The sequence below is a fragment of the Coturnix japonica genome, chromosome 8 (assembly GCF_054131305.1).
Source record: "Coturnix japonica strain WE chromosome 8, WE-NBRP24, whole genome shotgun sequence".
Taxonomy (NCBI): Eukaryota; Metazoa; Chordata; class Aves; order Galliformes; family Phasianidae; genus Coturnix; species Coturnix japonica.
The window spans coordinates 15,612,054-15,637,053 of record NC_140670.1 but is presented as its reverse complement, the minus strand read 5'-3'; the positions used below and the strand labels follow the sequence as shown (position 1 = coordinate 15,637,053).

The 25,000-nt window shown below is 40.7% G+C and overlaps 1 protein-coding gene across 50 annotated transcripts in view; it reads right to left on the bottom strand.

Moving 5' to 3' along the window:
- Window positions 1-25,000, bottom strand: part of SORBS1 (sorbin and SH3 domain containing 1) — a 154,993-nt gene that overhangs the window by 33,347 nt on the left and 96,646 nt on the right. For 18 of the 50 annotated variants that reach the window (XM_085554369.1, XM_085554350.1, XM_085554366.1 and 15 more), the window contains 9 exons: window positions 24,078-24,200; window positions 22,237-22,352; window positions 15,430-15,577; window positions 10,753-10,782; window positions 9,324-9,499; window positions 8,478-8,541; window positions 3,144-3,191; window positions 2,899-3,028; window positions 1,285-1,399 (listed from right to left, as the gene is read on the bottom strand). In XM_085554369.1, the coding sequence (XP_085410495.1) occupies window positions 1,285-1,399; window positions 2,899-3,028; window positions 3,144-3,191; window positions 8,478-8,541; window positions 9,324-9,499; window positions 10,753-10,782; window positions 15,430-15,577; window positions 22,237-22,352; window positions 24,078-24,200 (950 nt within the window). Of the gene's footprint in view, window positions 1-1,284; window positions 1,400-2,898; window positions 3,029-3,143; window positions 3,192-6,980; window positions 7,044-7,337; window positions 7,413-8,477; window positions 8,542-9,323; window positions 9,500-10,752; window positions 10,783-15,429; window positions 15,578-18,210; window positions 18,580-22,236; window positions 22,353-22,512; window positions 22,540-24,077; window positions 24,201-25,000 lie in introns of all 50 variants that reach the window. The other 32 variants (XM_085554340.1, XM_085554336.1, XM_085554337.1 and 29 more) reach the window with 7 other exon arrangements.

Below are 25,000 nucleotides of genomic sequence, written 5' to 3'. Positions count from 1 at the left end.
GAGCTAACTCCCAGTGCAATTGAGAGCCACCCATTGCTTACTAGTATAAAAAGCCCCAGATAATACATTGATCAGAGTCAACTTTCCTGAAGTCAGTGAGGGACAGGTGTGAAAAGAAGCCAGCTGCAGAATCTTTAAAAAACTATGAGTCTTCATTGCACTGGGAGAGAAAAAAAAGAAAACCCACCAAATCACTAAGTAGTAACACCAGGGCCCAAATCAGACTTGATTCTTATGTTTCTATTGATACAAACTGTTTGGTGCTTGTGTTTCAGGGAAAAATCTTGAGTATGTTTTTCAGGACCATGTATCAACTTACTCTATATTTGGATCAATGTTTGAACTGTTAAGGCACAGAGTGCTCTTAGTATCTGGAATCTCACATGAAATTAGCAGTTCCATCCAAATCCTTCAAATTAATGCCTATACAGAACAATTACATGTTTATGTACCAAACTGATTATTCACTAATAATTTCACTCAGTGTCATTTCGAAGTTGCACTTGTAACCTGAAGGACCTTAAGTGGGTAGAGGTGATTTACACAGGACTGGCTGAGGTTAACACCACCTCTCTGCCCTGCTACTTGCCAGGTCTTCTCATCCAAGCCTGAAGAGTGAGATTTTCATATGTGCCCTAATTGTCACAACTCACGGCTTACTAACTCAAACTGAAATCGGTAAAAGTTCGCTTAATATTCCAGGTCACACACTGGTGTAGCTGGGAGGTCAGCTCACATCCAGTTCTGCCACCCCTGCCATGGAAGTGGTGAGAACTAGTTGAGGAAAAAAGCAGCCAAGGGGCTGTGCCCTAAAGCAGCTCAGAAGCATCCACTGAAGCACATTACTGGCACTCTAAAAAGTTGTTCAGTGTTTGAAGCTAATGGCACCAAAAGAACACAGAAGCTGAATCAGGCTGCTTTGTTGCATAATGCTTTCAACCCTACTGCTGTGCCCTAGAAAAAGTACAGCTGGCAACACAGCTGCTGCAGAGGTCAGTGTCAAACACAGATTAAAAACTAAGGTTAGTGATCCATACTTAACACAGAAAACAACATATCCAGAAGTAAAGCAGCCTCTCAGTCCCCATGGATTGTGCTTTATAAAGAGAAACAATGTTAAGAAGTTATGCAAAACAATTTTCAAAACAAAATATAACAGAATACATCACACGAGCACTGCAATGGAAAAATAAGGAATCCTATCGGAATGGAACTGGACAAGCACTCGGGGAGTATAACACATTCACAGGATTAAGGCACACTCTAGGAAAAGATAAACATTACCATCTTTTCACTGTTCAGAACTGAGGACTTTCCTGGCTGATAGTCATAAATGCTCCTGGGCTCTGCACGGTATTTTCTTGTGTCCACCTTCTTGTCTGGAGGCTCCCAGTCTGTCCTGGGGAAAGAAAGATCAGACAATACAAATCACTCCTGTTTCCATGGAGGTGAGTACTTCTTTAGACAGGGACCTTCCCTGCTAATCCTGGTTTCATCAGAATACTTTCTTCATTCAGGAAAGAAACGTGCTGCAAGAGGAGCAGTTCAGATAGGACTCATGATTGTATTTTTGTTTCCCTACAACAAGCAGAGTTTGACACAGCTCAGATGCTGAAACTACTGGAATAGGGTGGGGTGGGTGTCTTCCTCATACTTTCAAAGAAATATCAGACTTTCACATCCTTCCTGATTGAAAATAGTGTAAGGATGGGCTTCAAATTAAGCTCACAAACACCAATGTGTCCAAAATCCTGAGGAAAACTCAGACTAAATCTCTCCTGCTAAACCACCCCATTTTGGCCATGCCACTGAGTTCTCACCTAGCAGTCATCACTAAGAAGTGCAGCACCTAACCAAAACCATTGTTACTCCAGGTTTGCTCCCACTTACCCTACTGATCAGGTTGACGATAGGAAGCACTCACTGAGACACCTTACTCTCTTCACTGATTTTGGAAGACACAGACAAGTTCTCTTTTAAAGTAAGGCAAAATGATGATCAAAATGACTGGACCATCAACACTGTGCAAACTTCCACAGTGTTAATCATTACTGCTTGGAATTAACTTGATGGCTTAAAATTCCAGCCCCAGAGAAACTTTGCCCTGGTGAAACGCTGTTTTGTTACTAGATAACAGGAAGCACGACTTATCATAACTCTTCCATTTGCAAGAATTTTTGCAGAGGGTCAATAAACTGTGCCTTCACCTTCTGTGTAAGGAGGAAATGTTCCATCAGTTCTATGGCCTGAGATGTTTACTGAAATAGTACTCTCAAATCACAGCATTACACCTTTGAGGCAACAAGTGAAAAACATTAAAACAAGCGGAAATTAGCAAAGGAAGGAGGAGCAATTCAAAAGCTGGGAGGATTCCACAGGGCATACAATATTTGTTGCCCTTTCTGCTTTCCCTTTATTTGGTAATCATATTCGTTATTCTTTTAAAGAGTTTCTAAATACTTGGTAACAAACAAAGAAAAAGATCAGGACAGAAATCATAAAGAACTTTTACCAAGGTTCAGCATATATTCACTTCCTGCCCCTCTGCAATTAGTGCTGTTCACTTGTATTCTAAGGCACCTTTACAGTGTCGCACTAAGCAGAGAACTTCCACTGTGCATAGACAACACCCGGGAAACACTCCTCACCCCAGCAGGAAACTACCTATGTAACAGAGAGTGTGATGCCAGCTCAATAAACGATACAATGGGAGAGCAACCTGCAGCAACAAAAGAGTTCATCAGTGTCCTGCAGATGGGTCAGAGTTAAAAGTACATTTCCACCTCCCCAAAAACAACTTGAGTTGTGGACCTAAATCTTCCACATTTGTTCTCTTCCTATTTACAACTTTAAGATGTTTTTCCAGTACTGATCCAAACATATGTTAGTTCAGGTCACCTTTCTGGGCTCGATTTCAGCGACGAAGTGCGGTTTGGTAGGGGCAAAGTGGCAGACCTCTTAAACACCTTCTCTGAGTCAATATGGTCCATCTCACTCTTGGAGCGAGGAACTGAAGGCTGGCTTCTGGCTGCAGAATAAATCAAGTACAAGAATGTTGGTGAACTGGATAAGAGGCCAACAAATACATACTTTATATACCCTCATATGTTTGAAATATTATACAAGAAACAGGAATTACTTACTGTCTTCACAATAGGAATAACGAGGAGAGTATGAATCAGAATCTTCATCTGAAAGACAAAAGCATTTCGCAAGTGAGCTGAAAAAGCCCTTCAAAAGAAGCAACAGAAATCCTTTTCATTTCCATTCTTACATTGGCCATAACTAGACAGCAATACACCCAATACCTACCACAGAGAGGATCCTAAAAAAGAAAATGCCAATGAGATTTAAATTGCATTTAAAAATACTTCCTAGATTAGATATAAATATTAATGTAGTACTTATACTAATACCTTTCTCCAGCCTCTCAAAGCACTTTAAAAAACAATCATTTTTTGTCACAAAACGCCTCCAGAGCAAGTGTTATTAGATCCACTTTATCAAAAGCTGAAAGATAAATCGAGGATCTAAATGCTGAACTGTATGCCTAAAATAACTCATTAGGTGCTAGACACAGTAATAGAGCTGCAGAGTCCTGCTCTCAATCACACACAGTAATCACTGGGCCATCTTGCTAGTATTAAGTAGCACACCAAACTGAAGTATGTTCACTGACTCAGATTATCCTTAGACATTGATAACATTCCTGGCACAATGTACACATGTATAATTGCACCAAGAGACTGTCCATGCTCTGAAGAGCTTACCTTTTGAATAGGAAAGATACACCTATAGAATGCAATAGAGAGGTTCAAGCAGCTCTACAAGAGCTAGCAATGACAGTCATGATTGCAACACTCAGGGCAGATGCACCCCTTAAAGAGGTGGGAGGATGGTAGCACTACTACCCACACTCTACAGGTGATGTCCAGAGAGTGGTTTTGACTATCCAAAACCTAGAGATATCTTTTCACTATCTTCCGCATGCTTTGGAATAAATCCTCAATGAACTGCATGTAACAGCATGATGAGCTAGGATCAGAACTGGAAACTGGGTCCATAGACCCATTGTCTTTCTCTACCAATGAGGGTTCCAACTATCAGGGAAGCGTACTTGAGATCTCTGTAAGACTTCAAGGCAATATGCAAGAAGACAGAATGTAATGCCTGCAAAGAAATTCATGAGTAAAGATATTACTAACAGCTCTGAGAATAAACCACCAAAATAGCCAGATAAAAATAGAGAAAAACAGAAAGAGATGAAGAAAAGAACATTCTGTACATTTGTTGCATTAACTTAGTGATGTCAGTCATCAGCCTGAAACAATTTGTAGCTTCTCTCTCCAGGAGTAGCTGCTATATCCAGCCTCATCTGATGGAAGAACAATTTGGCTAATACAGCTGACCTGAACTTGCACTCATCACTTAATTGAGCTTTTCAGAAAGGCTCAAAGAGGTCTTAACTCTTAGCCCCTCTGCTGAGTTTCTCTTGGAGAATGAATTAGAAGGTTTAAGTTCTAAACACAGTTATTGATTTCTGGTATGCTTTTATGGCCTTCAGGCAAAAAAAAAGATAAGGTCAATTTTCAGGCCAATTTCCATGTTTCAGACTAAAATGACAGAGAACAAATACTGATCTATTTAATACCGTGTCAGGGAATTATTGAAAAAGTTGACTGCTATTGCAATTCAAAAGGTAGGTTTATACAAATACCAAAATACTCAGTAAATCACCATCTGCACCTACAAATAGATACAAATGCACCTAATACCATCTTCACATCCATTCAAGCTCTGAGCATTATTTAATGCCAGTGAACAATTAAAAACATGATCTACTGACTCAAAAATAAATGTCAGTACACATTAAGTATCATCATTCAGGCAGGAAAAAATAATTTCAGATAAATGCTAAGTTTCCAATTGCAGAAGTATAATATATAAAATATATAAAATAGCTAAAGTAATGAGGAAAAAAATGACAATGCCCTGTATCTTCAAATATCTTTTGAAAAAGAATGTCTGTGTTTTGTTCCATTTTATAGCAATGAACTTTAAAACACAGAAATCTGGAATTACTCCATAAAGTTTAAAGAGTAAACCAGAGATTCCTGGCTCCCAGAAGAGCATCCTATACTATCTTCTCAGTAGAGCTGGGCATTGTCAAGTCATACTTCCAAAACCTGATTCTTTTTGCACGAAGTGGCAGTTCCCCGGCACTCCTAGAGTGGTTTGTTGCTGCCGTTGTCTGTTTTTAACATTGGCCCAAGTCTCTAGATTTTAATATTCTTAGACTTTGAAAGAATTTTAGAGAAGAACCCAATCTTAATGCTTTTAGGAGATCTCACACAACATCCAGAGCAAGAAGATTTACACTCAGAGTGTATGAAATCTAAAGCTTAAGGTTTCAACCCATCTCTGTATAAGCCCTTTGCAGTTGAATAGATCACTTTGAAATGTATTCTGAATACGAAACATGAACTCCAACACATTTACATCATCATATGTTCTGGATTCCCCATCAAGGAAAGAATCCAGGTATTTGAGAAATATTTCCCAGTATATTGTAAATAATGAGCAAATATTTGGTCCAATAAAATGTCAACCACCTGAACCAGCAAATTACTCTCACCTGCACATTTGAAGTGCATAGGGGAAATTCATGGGAAACCAGACTCTTACTGTACTAAGTTCATTAGCTTTACAAACTATATTTGTTTAGATAAAGAGTAGGATGGATTTTCAAACTCCATTACAAGCCAGAAAATTAATTGCAAAATTCCTTTAGCGACCAGATTCTGTTTCTCTCTCATTTGTATCAATATGCCATTTTGTCAATAAAAAATAATTTATACTACCATGTAATGAGCAAGACAAGACTTTTTATCTGCAGGTTTCACCAAAAAATAAGTATCTTAGACATCTGTTTGACACCAACCCACATTCTTTTTCACAGTGAAATGCATTTTCAATCTCAATTCACTGGAACCCAGATTGTACACTTTTCTTTTTACAAAGTACCCGCCAAATCCTCAATACAAACACTGAATGAGATGGTTAATTAATAATCTCAACAGGGCTGGCTTGAGGCACAGGCTAAGTAGGCAAGTTCCTAAATGGTAGAATCTTAAGCAGTACCAAAACATCAAGAAAACAAGGCTGTCACCACCACCGCCTCCCTAATCAGGAAACATCTGTATGCCCAAAGTCTGCAGTGGATTCCAATGTTTCTAATATATTAGTGTTTTTGTATATATGCACACAGTTGTAGAATTGTGAATGCAATAAATACAATTTCCCCATCCCTGAAACATAACTGACAAATCTTGTTTACACTTGAAATTTAAAGGAATCTCCTGAGCATGTGAAGGGGCTAATGTAAAGACAGTGATGTAAGTTACAACATATGCTGATGACTGTCACATTCTGCCCTTGCCTAGATATGCGAGTGCACCTAAGGCCAGCCCTGAACCCATGTTACTAGGTTATATTTATTTTAAAGGACTGCATTGAGGGACTGATCCAAAACCCACTGAAGCAAGCAGCCATTTCACCAATAGACTTCAGTGGCATTTTGGTCTGGCCCTAATACTGTGCTAATATTCAAAATAAGAAATAAATAATTGAATAAATGTGTTGCTCCAAAATGAAGGGAAGAGCAATCTCAGTTAAATCACATCTTTACACGTATATCAGCACTTTAGGCATGTTAAGTAATCACTGCACGCACATGGCTAAGTATAATTGGTAAGCACACAAAACCAAGCAAACCTCAGGTCTGTAGCATTAGTCAACTACTAGTTAGAAAGCCAGAGGAGCACTGCAAAGCCAAAAAGGCGTCATACAGTCAAGGCAATGCTTACAGCAAATAATTAAGAGGCAGCAGAATGTTCAGCAACTAGAAAAAACTCCAGGAAGAAAATAAATGGACAAGGCAGCATTTGTGCAGAAAAGTATAGATGGTCCTTCATTATTACCTTCAGAGATAGGGCTAGGAGTAGACGCAGGAAACTGGTATGTAGGAGAATAAGGATTGTCTTCTGCAGCAGAGAAAAGCAGTGGGTTTTGAGGCTATCCACAGTGAAGTGGAGGTTCTGCTTCATCCCCCAACTTCCTATCAGCATTTGGCTTTTTGCTTACTTTAACAACACTTGAGTAAACATCATCACTCTTTAAAAAAGGATTAACGGATTAGCAAAGTTGTAATTACTTTATACATTACACAAGAAGGTATACTGGGCATAACTAAACCTGAACCTAGTTACTATTGTAGTGCTATAGTACAGTTAACTCAAAGCACGAGACAACACATACTCTGACTAAGCTTCTGGTACCTTCAGGTTTTTGCTGGATTTCAGGAAGTTCGGGAAATATGTAGGTAGGGCAATAAGGATTTTCTTCAGGAGTGTCTAAGGAGAGGAACATGATTTGAAAAAAGAATAGACAGTAAAGATTTAAAGGGGAAGAATGGCAAGACAAGAATCCACACAAGCTGCAGAACAGTTCCTCATGTACTGATGTTATAGCATGACACTACCCAGATGCCTTCCTGGGCCCTGGAGGAGATCCTGGAAGCAGAAAGAACTGAATTCATTCTTCATATCCAGAAGTACAGGCTCTTGCTGAGCTGAGGACCCGCTGTTAAGAGCACTGGGGTGAGGAAATGGTTCAACTCTTTCTCACTCTAACCAGTACAACACAGTGCCTATGTATGCATAAAGCTCATCATGAGAGCATCTGCAGTGGCATGCAAAACTGGAGCTGTGTTACGTAAGCGCAGTTCGCAATTGCATTTGCCTGCATATGAGTCTGTTCAGAGGGATCAGTCTGCAAACACTGCTGCAGCCATTTCTCACACAGAAGAAACAACATGGATGTATCAGCAGCCAGGCACAGAAGTGCCTCAAAGCAGTAGAGTTCCTCACCATGATGAAACTTTAATAGAAACATGAAACTTCATGTTTGCAAGAGCTTTCTACAGTTTTGAATTATGAATGAAGATAAATTTGTACTTTTGAAGAGCAGAATTCAGATTCTGAACTGCTCAAAATCAATGGAAATCACTCACTTGGTATCAGTAAGCCTCAAATCAAGTTCTATTAATCAGGTACTAACTATTTAGTTATTACTGAACAAAAGTGTTGGGTGGGGTAGCTGCTAATACTGGAGTTCAGTAATCTGTTTCTTAAGTACAGAACTAATGGCAGCCTTCTGTACACTCAATATTATGCTTGATTTCCTCAAGGCACTGCAGTATACCTCTCAGAACAATCAGACCTTGCTTTGGACTTCACTGCTTTCTTACCTTTGTTTTTAGAGATTTTAAAAACACTGGTTGGATTCTGTGGTGCAGAGTAAATGCTAGTCAATGTAAAACACTTCTACTGAATATCCAGAGTACAATTTTTCACATGTATTAGAAATGTTGTCAAGGTGGTCTTGAAAAGTTCGTAAAACAGCCCATCATACAGTACCTCTGTTTAGCTTGTGTATCTGTTTGAACATTGTCTTGTACCAGTCCTTCGATCTGTCCGTATTCTATTGGAAAAAAACATAACGCATAAATAATCACAAACATGAATTCTACCCCCCTTTCAAAGACTTTTTTACTCTTGAGACTAATCTTTCAACAGTCAGTACAATTATCACTCTGCTCCCCACTTCCCTTATTTCTGCTGACTACCCAAAAATCAAGGCTAGGTGAAGTCAATACTTTAAAATACAAGAAATTTCAGTCAAATCTATAACCTAATGTAAAAGGAGGCTACAGGTTTCACTGAAGTTATTAATACAGTGAAAGTTTTTCAGGGGTATGTTCTAATCAGCACAGAACTGTACATTATGTGGAAGATTGTACACAGCCATCTGATCTTATCATATTCACCAAAAAGTAGACACCGTGTGTAATTTAGTCATTCACACTCTGTGTCCAATGGACACATGCAGTGTTCAAGTCACTCCAGACACTAGTTGTAATGGGCGCATTATTCTTTTCACTGTAATTTCACTTGATAGTTGAATGAAATTAAGCACAATGTTTGGAAGAGATAACTGCCTTTAAGATGGCTAAAATAATGCAAAATTAATATCTTCCTTCACTGCTAGCAGTGAATTTACAATGTTCCCCAATACTATGAAAAGAGATGATGCTGAAATTGGATCACTGATAGAAAAGTTCATAATAAGATGTGCTGGAACTAAAATTACATCTTTTCTTATATCTCTGCAGCCTCTGGATCTTCAGCAAATTCTACAAGTTTCAAGACAGGCAGAACCCGGCCCAGGTTTTTGCAAAGGTCATTTTTCCATTGTTGCCTTACCCTCAGTGGAATGCCAATGTCATCAACAGAAGTATCAGCCATGTGCTGAGGGCTCTTGACAGTTCTTCTCTTTTCCTCCAATACCCTCCTGTCACTCAGCACTGGTTCCTGGACTGGTTTGACTTGCGTGAATGCCAAATCTACTTTATCTGAAGCTACTCTGTCCGGAACTGAATCTGGAAGCGAAAACAAGGCATTCTTATTTCATCCCAGCATTCCATCACCTCACCATATTCCACTCTTTTAAGGCAATAACCCTGGCAAATAGTTGATGAGACAGACTGTAACCCTGCCAGATGTGGTCAGCACCTGGGCTGAAGGAATCTAGCAAGAGTACATTTGATACCAGCAAAAGCAGGCTAGCAGCTCTTCACATATCTCAAGACAAACTCAGCTGTTACATAAGACAAGAGAAGATTTTTGGTTTTAAGATATTTTTGGGTCTAATCAGTAACTTTGCGATTTAATTCTTCATCATCTATGTGGTAATAGGGTACAACTTCTTACAGCTTGCACTCACCTGCCTGAAAATCTCATTTGTTACAGTCAATAGGATCATTCCTGTGTCCCAACTAGAGTTTGTAAACAACAAATTCCACTCCAGTTGGTTAGCATATGTATGATTCCTCTCAAATGGGGGGGAATACAACTACTTGCTCCAGGACTGCCTTGATTCTACCTGGCATTCCTTGATCCTGCCTGGCTGACAACCATATGCAGCACCACTGGGCAAGGAACCAGGGAACTCAAACTGCTCTGAAGATCTACTATGTTCCAGAGAGCTGCAACATGACAACTTTTAGGCTCTGCTAAGGACTCCTTCTATATGGATTTTCTGGAGAGAAAACATCAATCATTTTACAGTCCGCCTCATCAAGGATTTGCTGGGGCCCATTCATTTTATATCACTGCATGCATAGAAGATAGAGAGAGGTTTATTCACATGCACATCAACATGCTGCCCAAAGCCATTAAATATGAAGAAATCTGAGAGGGACAGTTAGCAGAGGAGAGGCTCATGCACAACAAAGCTCTGGTACCCTGAACAAACACAGTTCTGGCCCGCAAAAATCAGTGCGTGAAGGATTTGTGTTTGAGTGGTTTCTCCTCTAAAGAAAAATAATGAAATAAAGTTTATAAGAAAGGTCAACATGTGACAAAGCATCAATTAAATCTTCATCTTCCTTTTCCTATTTTGTTCAGTTCTAGGAGTTCAGTAGGTATATTAACACGGCCACACTGGCAGCATGTAGAGGAGAGACTGAAATCAAGCATTTGGTGACCTGGACTAAGCCAGAACAAACATTTAAAGTCTTTCTTTTGCAGTTCCTGCGAAGTGTGTTTGCTCAAGGCACTCCACAGATAACAAAGCAGCACTTTGCTCCAGCAGAGGCAGTGGGTACGAGGCAGCAGAACTTTCACATCATACCTGCCAAGCTACTAAGCCTTTTTTGCTGTTCTGTGGTAAAGGAAGAAACAAAATAAAGAGAAATACATAACAAATGGGTGAGACAAACAGCAAGTGCTCTGGTGCTGCATTTCTGACAGGCAAGAAATATGCTGCAGACAGAATGGCAGCAGCTGCTGGAAAGGGTCTGTTTTCAGATGCACTGCTAAAGTGACAATCCACAGCCCCTTCTCCACACAGCACCCTTGTGGATTACACAAATCTCATGATGCAGTGCCTAACACACTTATAAAGAGTATTTTTTATTTTTTAAATATCAGAGAGAATGAAAAAAGCTGGACAGGAGACAACTTTAAAAACACTGAGGACTCAGAGTCAATAACTTGATCAATAAATGTTATCATTAACACAAAGTGCATTTTAAAACAATAACACAATGATTTCATAGTTATATAGGAAAGTATCAAGCCACAGTTGTGCTGACTCCCAATTCACACTAATGAGTCACAGACTGAGTGATGTGCCCACAGACACAGGCTGGGTAAGGCTGTGAGTTTCAGAAATGTCACTTCGTTTTAGAGCCTTTCATTACTGAGTTTCCAGACTGGGACATCTGTGGCATCTTCTGGAGTGTTTCACTGTCCTTATAAGTTGATAGACAGAGCTGCTTTCTAAAGAGATGTCCAAACAGCTTGTCTGAGTTGTGGACGGAAATAAACCAAGGATTCTTAGCTGTGTTCTTTGCTCTATCCACTGCTTAGCAGTTAATCTAGTTATTTAACACATGAAAGCAATTTGAAAAGAATAAACACTTCACTGACATACAAAATGCAGACACTCTTGAAAGCTTATGTGGTTAATGCAAAGACTACAAAACTTCATATATATTAATTACACCTGTTAAATGTTCATAATTAATCATGCCATGCACTGCCTGCCCAGGAAATAACTGTGCTTTGCGGTGGCATGGGACACTTGCCAAGCAACTCTGAAGTAGGAAAAAACCCTTGATTTGTACATTTGTTTGCTAGCAGAATCTGTCTTCAGTGGATATTTGTACTAAATGGAGCAACTTCACAGGGGAGACCATTGTTTTTCTTTGCTAAGCAAAGCTCCTTTACTAGCAGAGCAGAAGTGCTGGTTCTGTTTCTTCTAGTTGTGGTGTTTTTTTTTGTTGTTTTTTTTTTTGTGAGCTTTTGTTGTTGGTGGTGGTGAGTTTTTTTGTTTCTTTTTTACACAAAGGTGATGTTTTCTTTCTACTTGTATCTCAGACTAGGAAAGAGCTGCTGATGGACAGAAGCTGAGGACCTATCTGCTATCTCATTCTCCCACCTGACCAGAAGCAGCTTGCAGCCTGAGGCACGCACTAGGTAAATGAGGATTTGATCTTTGATCTTGTGTTCTGGGACTGTAAACAAAGGCCAAAGACTTGTCAGAGCCTCAGAGAAAGGGCTGAGCAGGGGAACATAACTGCTGGCAAAAGGGAAGAAATGATTAAAGATGCCTTCAGAATTCCCAGAGGAGCAACAGAATAAATGAAGGCTTGAAACCAATAACAGAAGGGGAGAAAGAAACAAATATTTCATTATGTTCATAGCAAAATTAAGTTGTCAAGAAAAAAAAAAAGCATCAATCTAGACAGTGACAAATACGAAGGGAATAAATTCTTACTCTAATGCTAGGAATGAAGTAGAGGATCTGAAATGACTTGTTTATAGGCATAAATCTGATTCAGTTGGCGAGACTGAAATCTGGTATTAAAAAAAAAAGTTCTGAGATCTCATGTCTGAGCAATTGTATTTACCATGTTTCAAATGTCACAACCTGTTTCTAAGTTTAGCAGCTACGCAGCAAAAGATCTTAAATGCTTGCAGACTAATGAACCAGTAAGTAAAGTATAAAATAGGACAGTATGTGATGTCTGCTACAACAGTCACTCCAGAGAATAAAGTAACTAGCTCCTTGAAGAGCAATCAATAAACCACTGAGAAGAAAAAAAGCCACATTATCCATCTGGAAGACTAACTGAACTACTGGAGATTTCAGATTGCCAGCATTAAAATGACCTTGAAATTTCTTCCTCAAAGGATATTCACAGCACACAAGAGGAATTTATATTAAACCTCATCTTGACATGAAGAAATTGATTTCAGAACAAAATACAATTAACCATTTCAAGGGAAGGCGGCCATAATCCAATAACAATGTTATCTGCCATGAGACTAAATCAGCTTTGAATGGATACAGTCCAAAAAGATGAAATCAAATATGAATCATGTCAGCCAGGAGAGAAACATAAAAAATCACTAAGCTGTGAGAACCATTTTAAAACACCTTATCAGCTACACTACAAAAATATTGCAAAACACTACCAAAAACCCTTAATACTATGCTGGGAGTCAAGATGGGGTCAGAAGCATAAGGAACTGTAAGAAATCCCCAATATATAAACAGATCAGAAAGGAAGAAAACATACCTATGAGTAGATAATATATGCCAGGAAGTAGAAGAAAACCGTGATGAGAGAAATAGAATTTACAGAATATCCCAGAGATTCAAAGAGAGGTTCAGAATAAATAGAGCTAACAGCAGACTTCATATTTTACCAAATAGGCACATTGAAACTGTTATTAAGGGAGCAAAAAAGATGACACATCCAATCACTATTTCCATTCTTTTTTTTCCCCCTCATTAAATAAGAAGTCTGACGTCCTACTGTCTGATGGTGAAATACTTTCCACTTCAACGGTAACAAAGGACCAAGCTGAATGACAGCAACCGAGGTCAGAGACTCGATAATCAGTGTGATCATATGAAGTGCACTGAAGAATTTTAGACCAGCTTTTTTTTGTTCTAAAGGAAGAAGTTTCAGGAAGAGAAGCTTGCTGGACTGTTGACATTCATCCTCAGTGAGCCTTGCAATCCAAAGGAAACCCGACAGGACAGGAAGAAAGATGCCGTGACAACATTTGAAAAGCATAAATGTGATGGTTGGGACATCTGCCTGTCAAGCTGACAGTAACCTCAGAAAAAATATTGTAATGACTGATACGAGATTTCATTATTAAAAACAGTTCAGCATATAGCATCAGTCAGTACAGGCTGATGATGAAGATGTGTTCTCAATATGATCCTTACAAATTACAGGTTTGATTTCTAAAGACTGGAAAATATGTTTGCATGGGATATTTTATAGACTCAGTTATGCTGCTTAACAAATTGTGACCTATAACACAGTCAACAAAAATTTGATTAGGCTCTTCAATACATCAGGCTACAGTATTATGAGACCTGATGGGCAGAGGCAAGAGATATTCAAGACAGAATAAAATCATTGTCTGCAAAGTCAATTAATCAAGTGAACAGTCTGACATCCCTTGCCTCAAAGCCAGAGTGTGTGGACCATCATATTATACAAATTTGTCATGCTCTTGAAGTCCACATAGAGAAAGTATCCTTGGGAGGCACACACTCTAAAATGCTCCAGATTTATAACAAAAACCCACTAGAACAGTAACCCTGCTTAAGGAAGGCAACAAAAAACTTTGAGATAAAAAGGTTGTCTCAGATAAAACATTTGGGAATCCAGACATTCTCATTCAGGAGAACAAAAAGTTTCTTCAGATGCTGGAAGAAAGGAAGAGATACAACCCACTCACATGAGCGATAGCATCAGCTGGGCTACAGCACAGTAACTATCTCTGGAGCTAAAGACAGTAGTCTGTTTAACAGAGGCACTAAAGAAAAGAATATACATGTCATCTGCAAAGGAACAGAACAACAAATGCTGGTAAGCAGGCTGATTAAAATGAGTGCAAGCCTTGCTGCTATTTCCTGATTTTTGGCTTCACAAAACACAGGTTTCAGCATTGCAGATTAAACTTCTCCTCCTCCTATCTTGGAGTTTCCCAGGTTCACTAGAAGCCAAAGCAAACTGGGACTGCATCTGTGAGGACCTCTACAAACTACAGTCTTCGTTGATGCAAAACCAACTGGGAGCCTGAGGTATTGCCAGTCATCGGGAGATAAATAGGAGAAGGAAAAGTTTTCCTCAAACATGAGAGATAAAGAGATATTACCTCTGATAAAGAGATATTACATTCTGAATGGATATTCAGAAGAAGCTGCAGTGATGTGGAGAAAGATTTGTATGAGCTGTCTTGTGTTGATACACAAATTGTTGATACACAAATCTAGAGCACAGGGTGTTCTGCAATGAGGGTCTGAGTTTAACAGGTCGTGGACAGCGGAACAGACTGTCAAATTCAAACATACTGGCAATTGGTTGATCTACTACTGGGTAAATGTGGCTGCTCCCCCCTGAAGTAGCTGAGAAGTAGTTCATACCTTTTCCAGTGAAGCTGACCTACCTCAGTTTATCTTGATTCTACTGACAGATAGACAACAATATATACCGTTTCCACCGCAACAGAACACATAATGAGGGATAAGCTGTTATCCGCAATAACTTAATATGTCCCCTTAGAATCATATTCCCCGACATCAAAGCAGCTATTGATCCACTGGTACTAATTAGAAACCTGGAGCATGCTGCAGTCCCAACACTTCCAGGAATCATCTTTACTATTCTTTAGTAGTATGGACTTCACTGTCCATAGCACACACATTTCTAAGTTCCTTGCGATTTTAACAGGTTACTCAGTTTTAACCTAATTGTCTACCTGGAAGTCTCCTTACCTCGATTGTGCTGCAAGAGTACAATAGTGGGATTGACAATTGTGGTAGAGGGATAGGCAGAAGATGACTTGTTGATTGACGTGAAGGAAGTTGGATAGTCAGTGCCACTGCTAGGCTGGGTCACTTCATTTAGTACAGGAGCTGCATCCTGAAAAGGAGAGCAATACATTATCAACAGCATGCAGGAAAGCTGCAGCACTGGGAAAATCCAGGGGGAAAAAAAGCCATTTGAGACTGAACGAGAAGCATAATCATAGCAAATTTTAGTAAAAAGGCATAAGCATGAGCATTACCTTGCTCCATGTACATACTCTGCTTCTTGTTAATGCAATTAGTTTGCTAAGGCAGTTGTATAATTCTTTGGTGTTGGGTTTCACAACTCCAACCCCAAAAGGAGGCACTAAATTAAACTGGCAAGCTCTCCAGAGCAAACACGGGGTGCCAGAAACAAGCAGTTCTAGTTGTAAGAGAAGAGGCAGACATCCTTCCCTGATACATACACACAGAAATACTTTTGTTTTTTGGTTGCTTTTTTAAAACAATTCCTTTCATAGCAAGAATCAGGCATGCAGAACTCATGCAGTTCTAGAGTGAAACATTACTGTAGACGGTTTGGTAAGGAAGATCCAAGAAATAAGGTTAGCCCCATCACTCAGGAGAGACCGTGTGACGTCTACATGGTAAAAATAATGAAAAACAGACAAATGACAAACAGCAGGACTCTACTAAGGAATGTAACTCAACGTAACTTTGCTGCTGGAACATGGATAGCAAGCTACTTTTGCCTTCCTAAGGCAGCCAGCTCCATTGCTTATGAGTTTCAAACCCACCTTTGGTATCACGACAGCTAAAAATTCAGATTGGGGCCACAGGGAGACTTAAAAATTAGTTATTTGAAAACTCTCAGTCTAAGGATATCAGGCTCCCTCCTCACCTTACTGCCAACAAAAACAAAGGGGTGATGGCCTAAGAATGCGTGCATCTGTTTAGGCTGAGATTTTCCAAAGCTTCTCATGGAATTTGGATGCACAATTACAGTTAGATTTAATGGGGAATAAGCATCCAAACAGAGGGAACATGGAATTTCTGCATTCTTGCTGCTCCACTGTCAGAGTGGAATGCTGCAGGCCACTGATCTGTGAAACAGAGCTGAACATCCAAACATGAGTTTAAAGTCAGTACCAAAAATAAATAAATAAATACACAGACTATTAATCCAGAAGAATAATCTCTCTGTGTTTTTATGGCTGAGTGAAGCTCAGTGCCCTCACACCCACCAGCGTCAATGGAAAGGGCTTTAAAGGATAATGTAAGAAGCCAGAGATCCAACAAGTTATAGTAGAACTGGCCATCAACAGAAGCAGCGTCTATAGTTATTCCAGCCTAGAGGGGAAGTAGGGCAGAACAATCCAGTTCTGCTGGATGAAGGTGTTCTTCGTCCAAGAATCATCCCAATCAGGCCATGGTCAATTCATAAAGGCAGAACAGAAACAAAGGTCTCTGAGACAGAGACCTAACCCCATTTTGCTGGCTTGTGATAGTATTCCAAGCAATGCAATTTGTGAGAAGGGTGTGGGAGTTGGGGAGAAGTAGGGGAGGTGCACTTGAGCTTCATTTTGATAACTAATGTATAAAGAACCCCTAAAAGAAGAAGGGTGTGAGGTCAAGTCACGCTTAGGAGTCCCAGCTTCCTAGTGCCTGCAGATAGACTCTGTAAAAATACTTTAATTGTTCTCAGCAGTAAAATCCCACTAATTCCAACAGAAAAAGAAAGTGCTGAGAACTTTCTAAAGTATCATCCTCAGTTGTCTTTTCTTCCCTTCCTCTCAAGCCCCATATGCCTGTTTGGGGCACCTGTTTGACCCCTATAGAACCAAAGGCCAAAGGAAGTGCCACCATAAGAGATGGAGGTTCTGCTGGGATTTTTGCTTACTCCCAAGAGCAAGCATATCAAAAGGCTGGTGGTTTTAAGACTTCCAGTATCTGACCCTCCTTGTACTTTTTGCCCCTCTGAAACTTCAGCTGAGAGCTACTTCTCCTCCTTGTTTGAAAGGACTTTTTAATGGAAGGTGAGGAGTTTAAAGAGAAAATACCTAAGCCAGGAAGAACACAGTAAAGTTCAAGTTACAATTATTACAATACTTTATGAAAATTCTGAAGAATTCAGTCAAAGACTGGTAACTCAGTACTGAAGAGACACTCTGATCCTAACCTATCCCATGGCGCCTATGAACTTGGGAGAGTGTCAGCTCAGTAACTGATAGTATTGTTTGTAGGTCACTGGATATCAGCAGCAATCTTACATGGGCTTCAACAGGAATTTCTGTAGAGATTATACAGTCTTGCAGCTCCAAGGGGAACAGAAAGCCAGCCCTAACCTTCAACTGGTCTGCTATTACTACTAACAGTGTTGTTCAAACACAATTAAGGATGCTATTAAAAGAGCCTGAAGAGATCAGTTAGTTGCAGCTATTCTGCTTACACAGAATTAATTATTAGCAAAGCCTTGTGAAGGCTCTTAAAATGTGCAACACCTAGCAGAATGGATATAGAAGTAGACAGCCAAATGTTGCATATGAGAAGTCAATAAAAAGTTTAAAGCTGCACAGGGCAGGCAATGTGCATGCACTAGCATAGGACGTAAACAAGGTTTCAGTTGTCATGCTGCTAGCAGGGAGTGAGTCATCACTCCTCTCAAGTTTAGTATGCCAAGGAGAAAGTAATTTTAATCTGGGAATACAAATTTAGGACAAGAGTGAGAAGGGTACTTGGCAAGCTTACTGTACGTGAGATGACTCCAGTGATTTCAGGCTTCAAACCCCTGTGCAAAGCCCCCGTAACCGGAGGTACAAGTGAAGGTGGTGTTGAGAAGAATGGAAGTTTCGGGTAAACAGAGGGTGATGTGCCAGACGCAGAGGGTGCTTGGTTATGGTGGGAACCCCTCTGGAGATGTGGGGGAATGAAATCATCTAAAGTCGGAAAAGTCAAGGGTGTGCCAGGAGGAACAGTCTCAGGGAATACGGAGCCTTGCCCAAAAGGAACCAGAGGCGGTGGAGGAGTGCTGGAGCTGCCTTCTTGCTGTCTGTCTGGATTAATCTGGACAAGGGGGACTACTATAACCCCAGGCTGAGTTGTAGTGGCAGTGCCATCCTGTAGGAAACAAGGTGTTGTTATGCAAAGGGGAAGATAGGAACTTTAGTCTAACGCAGCCATATAGTGTCATGCAAGGATGCACCCCGATTAATACAAAGCCCCAAAAGACTTTCTTTCCCTAGAGAAATGTACTTCTTCAGTCTTTCCACCATGGCCTCTGTATGCACACACAGCTTCTTAGAGGAAAAAAAGAATAAAACAGCATCTTCCATCCCCTCACCACCCTTCTCTCCTGTCATTTGCAGAGAGGCTAAATCAAACCACAAAACAGTGCTGCACTCACCCATCACTTGAGAAGCACTAACCAACACGTAACAGAGTTCACCTCTTTTACACCTCCCTAAAATAGCAAGATCTTAGCCAGTCCAACCCAGCCCCCTACAAACAACATGCACACACAAACACACAGATCAGTGTTGGGGAGACATGAGGTGTTAAATATCATGGAGTAGAAGATCATGAAGGCTCAGGTGGTGTATCAGATGCTCAGAAATTAGGAAGGATGGGGATAAAGCATTAAGGAAACATTGTAACGAATTAAAGAACCATTCAAATGGCTGAAAGAAAACAAGGTTATGTAGAAAACATGTACCATGCTGCGTCCCACTGCCTTGTATGGCGGCCGCCGCTGCTGGGTAAGGTAAGGCTCTTTTCTCATTCTGTCCTCTGTGGCAGCTGTGCTCTGGGGCTCTAGCACTCTGTCCCTCAAAGCTTGCGGAGGTGACGACTGAGTCCAGGAGGGCTGGCCCAGATCAGAACTAACTGCGTCTTTATTGAGGACAATGTAAAAGTACGGCCTGGGAGGAATAGGAGGAGGAGGAGGAGCAGGAAGAGCTTTTCCCGTTGCAGAGAAAACAATATCGGTGGCTGGTGCCTGAGTGACCTCAGCTCCCAAACTGGTGCTGGCTGATGGGTCATGTGTGGTGCCAGTGGAATTTTCAGACGTGGCCGAGCAAGTGTTGTTAGATAAACAAGCTACATATAGTTTGCTGACCTTTTTATCCGCCTTCATCTCATGACTGGAATTCATTCCAGCCTTACTACTGGGATCTGCCCTGTCAGGGTTGTGTTGTAAGGATGATGCATTTGATGAGGAGCTACTTTCCAAGAGTGGCTGCCCAACATGCACCATATCTCTGGGACCTGAAGAAGGAAAATGCCCTGCTGGCAAGCCTTGCTTCCCGCTGGGGACTGACCCATAGGGGGTGGGTGATGAGAAGTAACACCGTGCACTGGCATTTAGTGATGCACGCTGAGCAGAAGGCTTGGGTGCATTCAGGTACACGCAGTCCATAATGGGCACTGGCAGCAGGTTGGTTGTTTTAGTGTCAGTGCGAGGACGCCATGCAAAGCTTTCCTCTTTGGGGAGAGGAGGACGGGGAGGAGGAAGGGCCTGCCCAGGCAGAATCAAGAAGCAAGAGAGGGAGAGAAAAAGCAGCACAAAATAAAGGGAAAAAGGAGGGAAGAATAAATTGGAAGAATGAATTTGGTCATTAGATTTGGGTTAAGCAGGTTTTAATACAGCAAGAACAAAAAGCAAATACAGTATCTGGAAGGCCAGTACAGAACTCACATCATCTCACAGAGCCTCTCTCAGCACTCCTCACTGCAGCACACAAACATTACCCAGCTCTAAGATCCTGCCTACACATTTCCATATTAAGATTTAATATCCTGCCTAACTAAACCAAGGCATGTATCAGTGTAACCAAATACTTCCCAGCACAGGGGATATCTGAATTCCAAAGCCAAATTCAGAGCTCTAGACCATCTCCACTGCACATTAAGTGCACTGCAAAAGATGAATATGAAGAAGTCAGTGCTAATGAAAACAGACATGAATACAACAGATTGCAGTTGTCCAAGTAAGAAGTCAGCATTTATTGCCACTGAAAAGCTGGACCTTATTTTTTTTTTTTTCAGGACTTTTTCAGTCCTGCTTTTGACAAAATTAAAGTTTCCTGAGGAACAGAGTTAATAAGAATTTGCCTTCAAAATTAAAACTGCTACAGAGAAATTATCTTTGCAGTGAATCTTAAGGGAGTGGGAGAGCTGGAAACAAAAAATAAGCAGCAGACAATATTACTGGTTTTGGTACTTTGCAGCTAATTGCAGCTCCAGTTCCAATCACAGTGAATTTTTGCTGAAAGCCAAATTGTTTCAAAGAAAAATAACTTCAATACTGGTTGCCAGTAGCCAAAAATGATAAGCTGCTGAAAAGAATAAACTAAAACACCAGCCTACTGAACAGCAGCTCCCTGCATTCTTGCTAATTAACCCTCTGGAGACTACAGAAGTATGTTTTACACATGCATACCGCTGCTGTATCTTTATGGGCAAAGAGTAGCTAAATCACTTCTAAAATAGTCAAAATCAGAATGAAGATTCCCTAACAGCTCATGACAATCAAACATGAAAAAGTACCACCTGTAAAATTCATCCACATATGATGGGTTGAGGTCAGCACCTGTTCTTGTTAGATGGATACATATCTAAACAAGTTTCATAAAATTGCAGCTACTCCTATCCTTGTGTTACTCCTCTTTCACCTTCATCCCTGATGAGGGAAGACTGCAGAAGTGGGTTGGGAAGTGCTTCTTCAGAAGGGCTTCTAGTTTTGGAAGAGGATCATCCTCTTTTGGTTTATAGAAAGTAGCTTTAATGCGAAGCTTTAATTCAGCTCCACAACAATTTCTTATGCTAGGCTCACTTTATCCCTGTACTGCCATGCAGTGAGAAATGAGAAAATTATGACAAAACACAAATTATCTATCCACAATTGCCTGTTCTTATTTTGTTCCATTTCACCTTAGTCTGGACAGTAGTCCTTGCTACTTCTGTAAGGTGTACTACATGTTTAAGTCTTCTCTCTGTCCATCAATAAGATCAAGAAGTGACTATAGGACTAACTGTAAATGTCAGGCAGAAAATAGTCCTCTTCTTTAGGGTGCTGCTCCTTCCCACGTCTTCATCTGAGATGTGCCATCTTCCACTGACAATTTTAGGAACAGCATCTGTTCTTTGGCATTACTACAGGTTGCTGATGATGGAAGCAGCCTCACTCTGATAGGTGACAAGGCTTTCAGGGGACTCCTGAAAGCAGTTTCTATCAAAGGACATACTTATCAGCGTTCAGACCACCTCTCTGCAGACCAGCCATTCAAAAGGATGAAGTTGCACCTTCTTTTAACTGATTCATTTCAACCATTTATCTTAAGGTACAAATAATCTTTCCCTCAAGAGCCTTAAAAGGCCTGTATTAGTTACAGTGTTAAAAATGAAAGGTATTTCCCCAGTAACTTGTTTCCAACTGCCAGGTGTACCCTAAAGAAATTATTTCAGCCTGCACAACCTCTGGAAAACAGACCAACACAGAAGACAAACTAAGAGATGGCTACTTCACCTTTTTGTTGCAAGCAAAAAGCACTGTCCTTCTTCATCCATCGAGGAAACACTGTGGTCTGTCTGAACACAAAAGCTCCACGGCACTTTGCTGACATCAGTGTTGTCCCCATTTTACAGGAAGGAAAAGCTGATGCACAGTAACTTACCCAAGACTGCAGCAAAGTCTGGAGTTCAACCCAGGACTCCTGCCCATGTATCCAGTGCTTGAACCCAGAAGATCACCCTGAGAGTCACAGAAGAAAGGCTTACCTGTGGCTTGCTGTCTGAGGAAAGGTTCGGACGCACACTCCTATAACCCTTGGCAGCCAGAGAAGATGGTTGGGCATCCCCGTTGGCATCAGTGTTGGGTGATGATCTCCAATCATCTAGAAAGGAAAGAAAAAAACTAATTCAGATGACAGAGGATTCCCTCCAGCTTTAGAATTAGTGAAGGGAAAGGATTTTTATTTTTTTTCCCCTCCAGACAAAAAGAAATACTTCCAAGAAAGTAGCAGAAGCAACAATGTAAGTAGTCAATGTTTGTACCTGCTTCTGTGTTTTCTGGCTCCAGACCTAAGCATTTCACAGAAAAGAGGGACAGAAGGGATGGGAGTGGAGGACAGACATAAAGGAAAAGGAAGGGAAAAAATAAAAATAAACTGTTACATTTACAGACAACATGTACTGATTGGAGTAAAGAGTCGAGTTACTTCATTTCACACATAAAATGCTCTCTGACTGGGCTGCCTAATTACCATAGAGACCAGCCCCAAACACGATGCCCTCCTCGTTTCTGACCTTTGTAAACACAAGGCAATTCATTCAGAGCAATGAAGAAACAATTGTTCATTGACATTCTTACTTCAGAGGCAAAAAGGCAGTCCAGCTAGCTACTTTCTAAAGCTGCAGCTTCGAACACCATACACTACTGAGAATGCAGGGACTCCATATTCAGCTCTGATAAAGCTGATGAAGACATTTCCACCCTTGTCAACGCCACCACATATAATTAACTGGTACAAAGGACCGTCAACAAACTGATCAGGTTTTGCACACTAAGTACATGCATATGAAATGAATTTAAAAACAAAACAATGCCACTTTACAGCCAAGTCCATGCATATAGATGCATTGGTTCCATCATCTATTTACCCACCTCCCACTGAGCTCCTCCCCACTACCTCTCCCCTGCTAGTCATTTTGCTGTTAGATGCAAAAAGCTCTTCCAGATCCAAAGTACATTTCATAAAGTGATTGAGAGAATAAGCAAAGGAAGTATTAACGACCTCATTTCCATAGTAATGGGCTCACTGCCATTCAGGCTGGTGGAAATTTATGAAGCCATCAGCAGAGAGGTGAGAGGCAATAGTGGGGGGCAGGAGCATGAAAAGAGGGAAGGTCAAGGGTAAAGCAGAAGGGGAGGAGAAGATAGAGCAGAAAGTGGCACACTGGGGCTGGAATTAATGGAATCACCCTTCCTATAACAGTACACCCAGAAATGATGTGTGCTTTGCAAGTTTGACCCCCCACCCCCCTTAACAGCATCTTGCCTGTGGGAGTTCATCCTCTCTGCCAGACCCATTACATTGGCCAGGTTTATTATTCTTTGCCTGTCTCCTACAATTAAGTAATTACACTTCTGCTATTGAACGATGGCAAAGCTCTGTGGCGACACTGTCTGTCTGGGATGCCATCCCTGCTCCCTTGACAACACAAGTGAATGCTGTGGTGGCAAGCAGCACTATCTGGCCTATCATCTTGGCTGGGACAAAGGTCTGCCAGAACAGACAAAACAAAACAACCAACCAATTACCACAATAACAACTAGATGAGAATTCTTGGTGCTCCTGGTAGCAAGAGAACTGTGAAAAAACTTAGGTCAATGAGAGAGCAGTCATGCACTGGAAGAGAATAGGTGTCCATCTCTGCCCTTGGAAATTTAGAACCTGATCTGGTTTTTAAAAAGAAGTTTCCAAAGCTACAGGACCTCAGGCTTTAAATTTTAATTTAAAATAACAGCAAAAAAAAAACCCAGCCCAAGGCTCTGAATTGACCTCACACAATGCCATAAGGTAACATTTTCCAGTTAACTTTGCACCCGCTTCACTTACTCTCAGGTTTCTCAGCATCCTGAGGAGGATATGGTGAAAAGATTTTCTGATTCTCTTCAGAGGCTGAAGATGCCCAGAGAGTCACAGCTCCTTTTCCGCTGCAGATTTTAGTGGGATCTGTTTCTAGAGGAAATGTACATGCACAGAAAAGACACAGTGAAAGAGATGATACAAAGCTATTAGGAACCATTAGAGCTCTGTGGAGTAACTTTAGCATGGCTGCCTCCGAGTGAATCGATCTAGTAATGTTTATGTTGATGAAGATTAGCTGTGGATTTAAAGCATTGAGAATTCAAAGCAGTTTTGTATTCAAGTAACTGATGAATGTAGAAACAAGTTCTGCGCCAGTGTAATAGAGTTAAGAAAGCAGGAAAAAAGGACAAGTGGTTGAACCAAATTTCATGGGTCCATGGGGCTTTATTTGGTATGCTCTGCATGTAAACATTGTATCAGCAGGACAGCATTACACCTGTGGCTCTTCTGTTGGGATGTCTCAGTGGTATACAGCAGTATGATTTGTGTGCTTAAAAATGCCTTTTGTTCCATCCAAGAAAGAAAAAGTCTTAAGCTTACTGGAGGACAAAATCTTGTTTTGACAAAATCAAAACTATGAATATGATCTGCAAGTTGCCTCCTTGCCAGGTCCCCCCATTCCATGATGGTGCTGTTGTATCTTTTTGATGTAGGAACCCAAATGCCATAAAGTGCAAAGAAATTTAACAGAACACCCTGTAAGCCAAACACCAGGTCACGTCAGCTTCCTTGCTAAGGCCTCATTCATCACAGCTTCTGTCCAGGTTTACCCTTGTGCACTCCAGTCTGTGGATTTAGATTCTTTCCTTCTCTCCCCTTATTCAGCAATAACAAAACAGAACTTCAAGGCTATCTTCCTGCCCTTATTTAAAATCTTTCCGGAGAGTTGT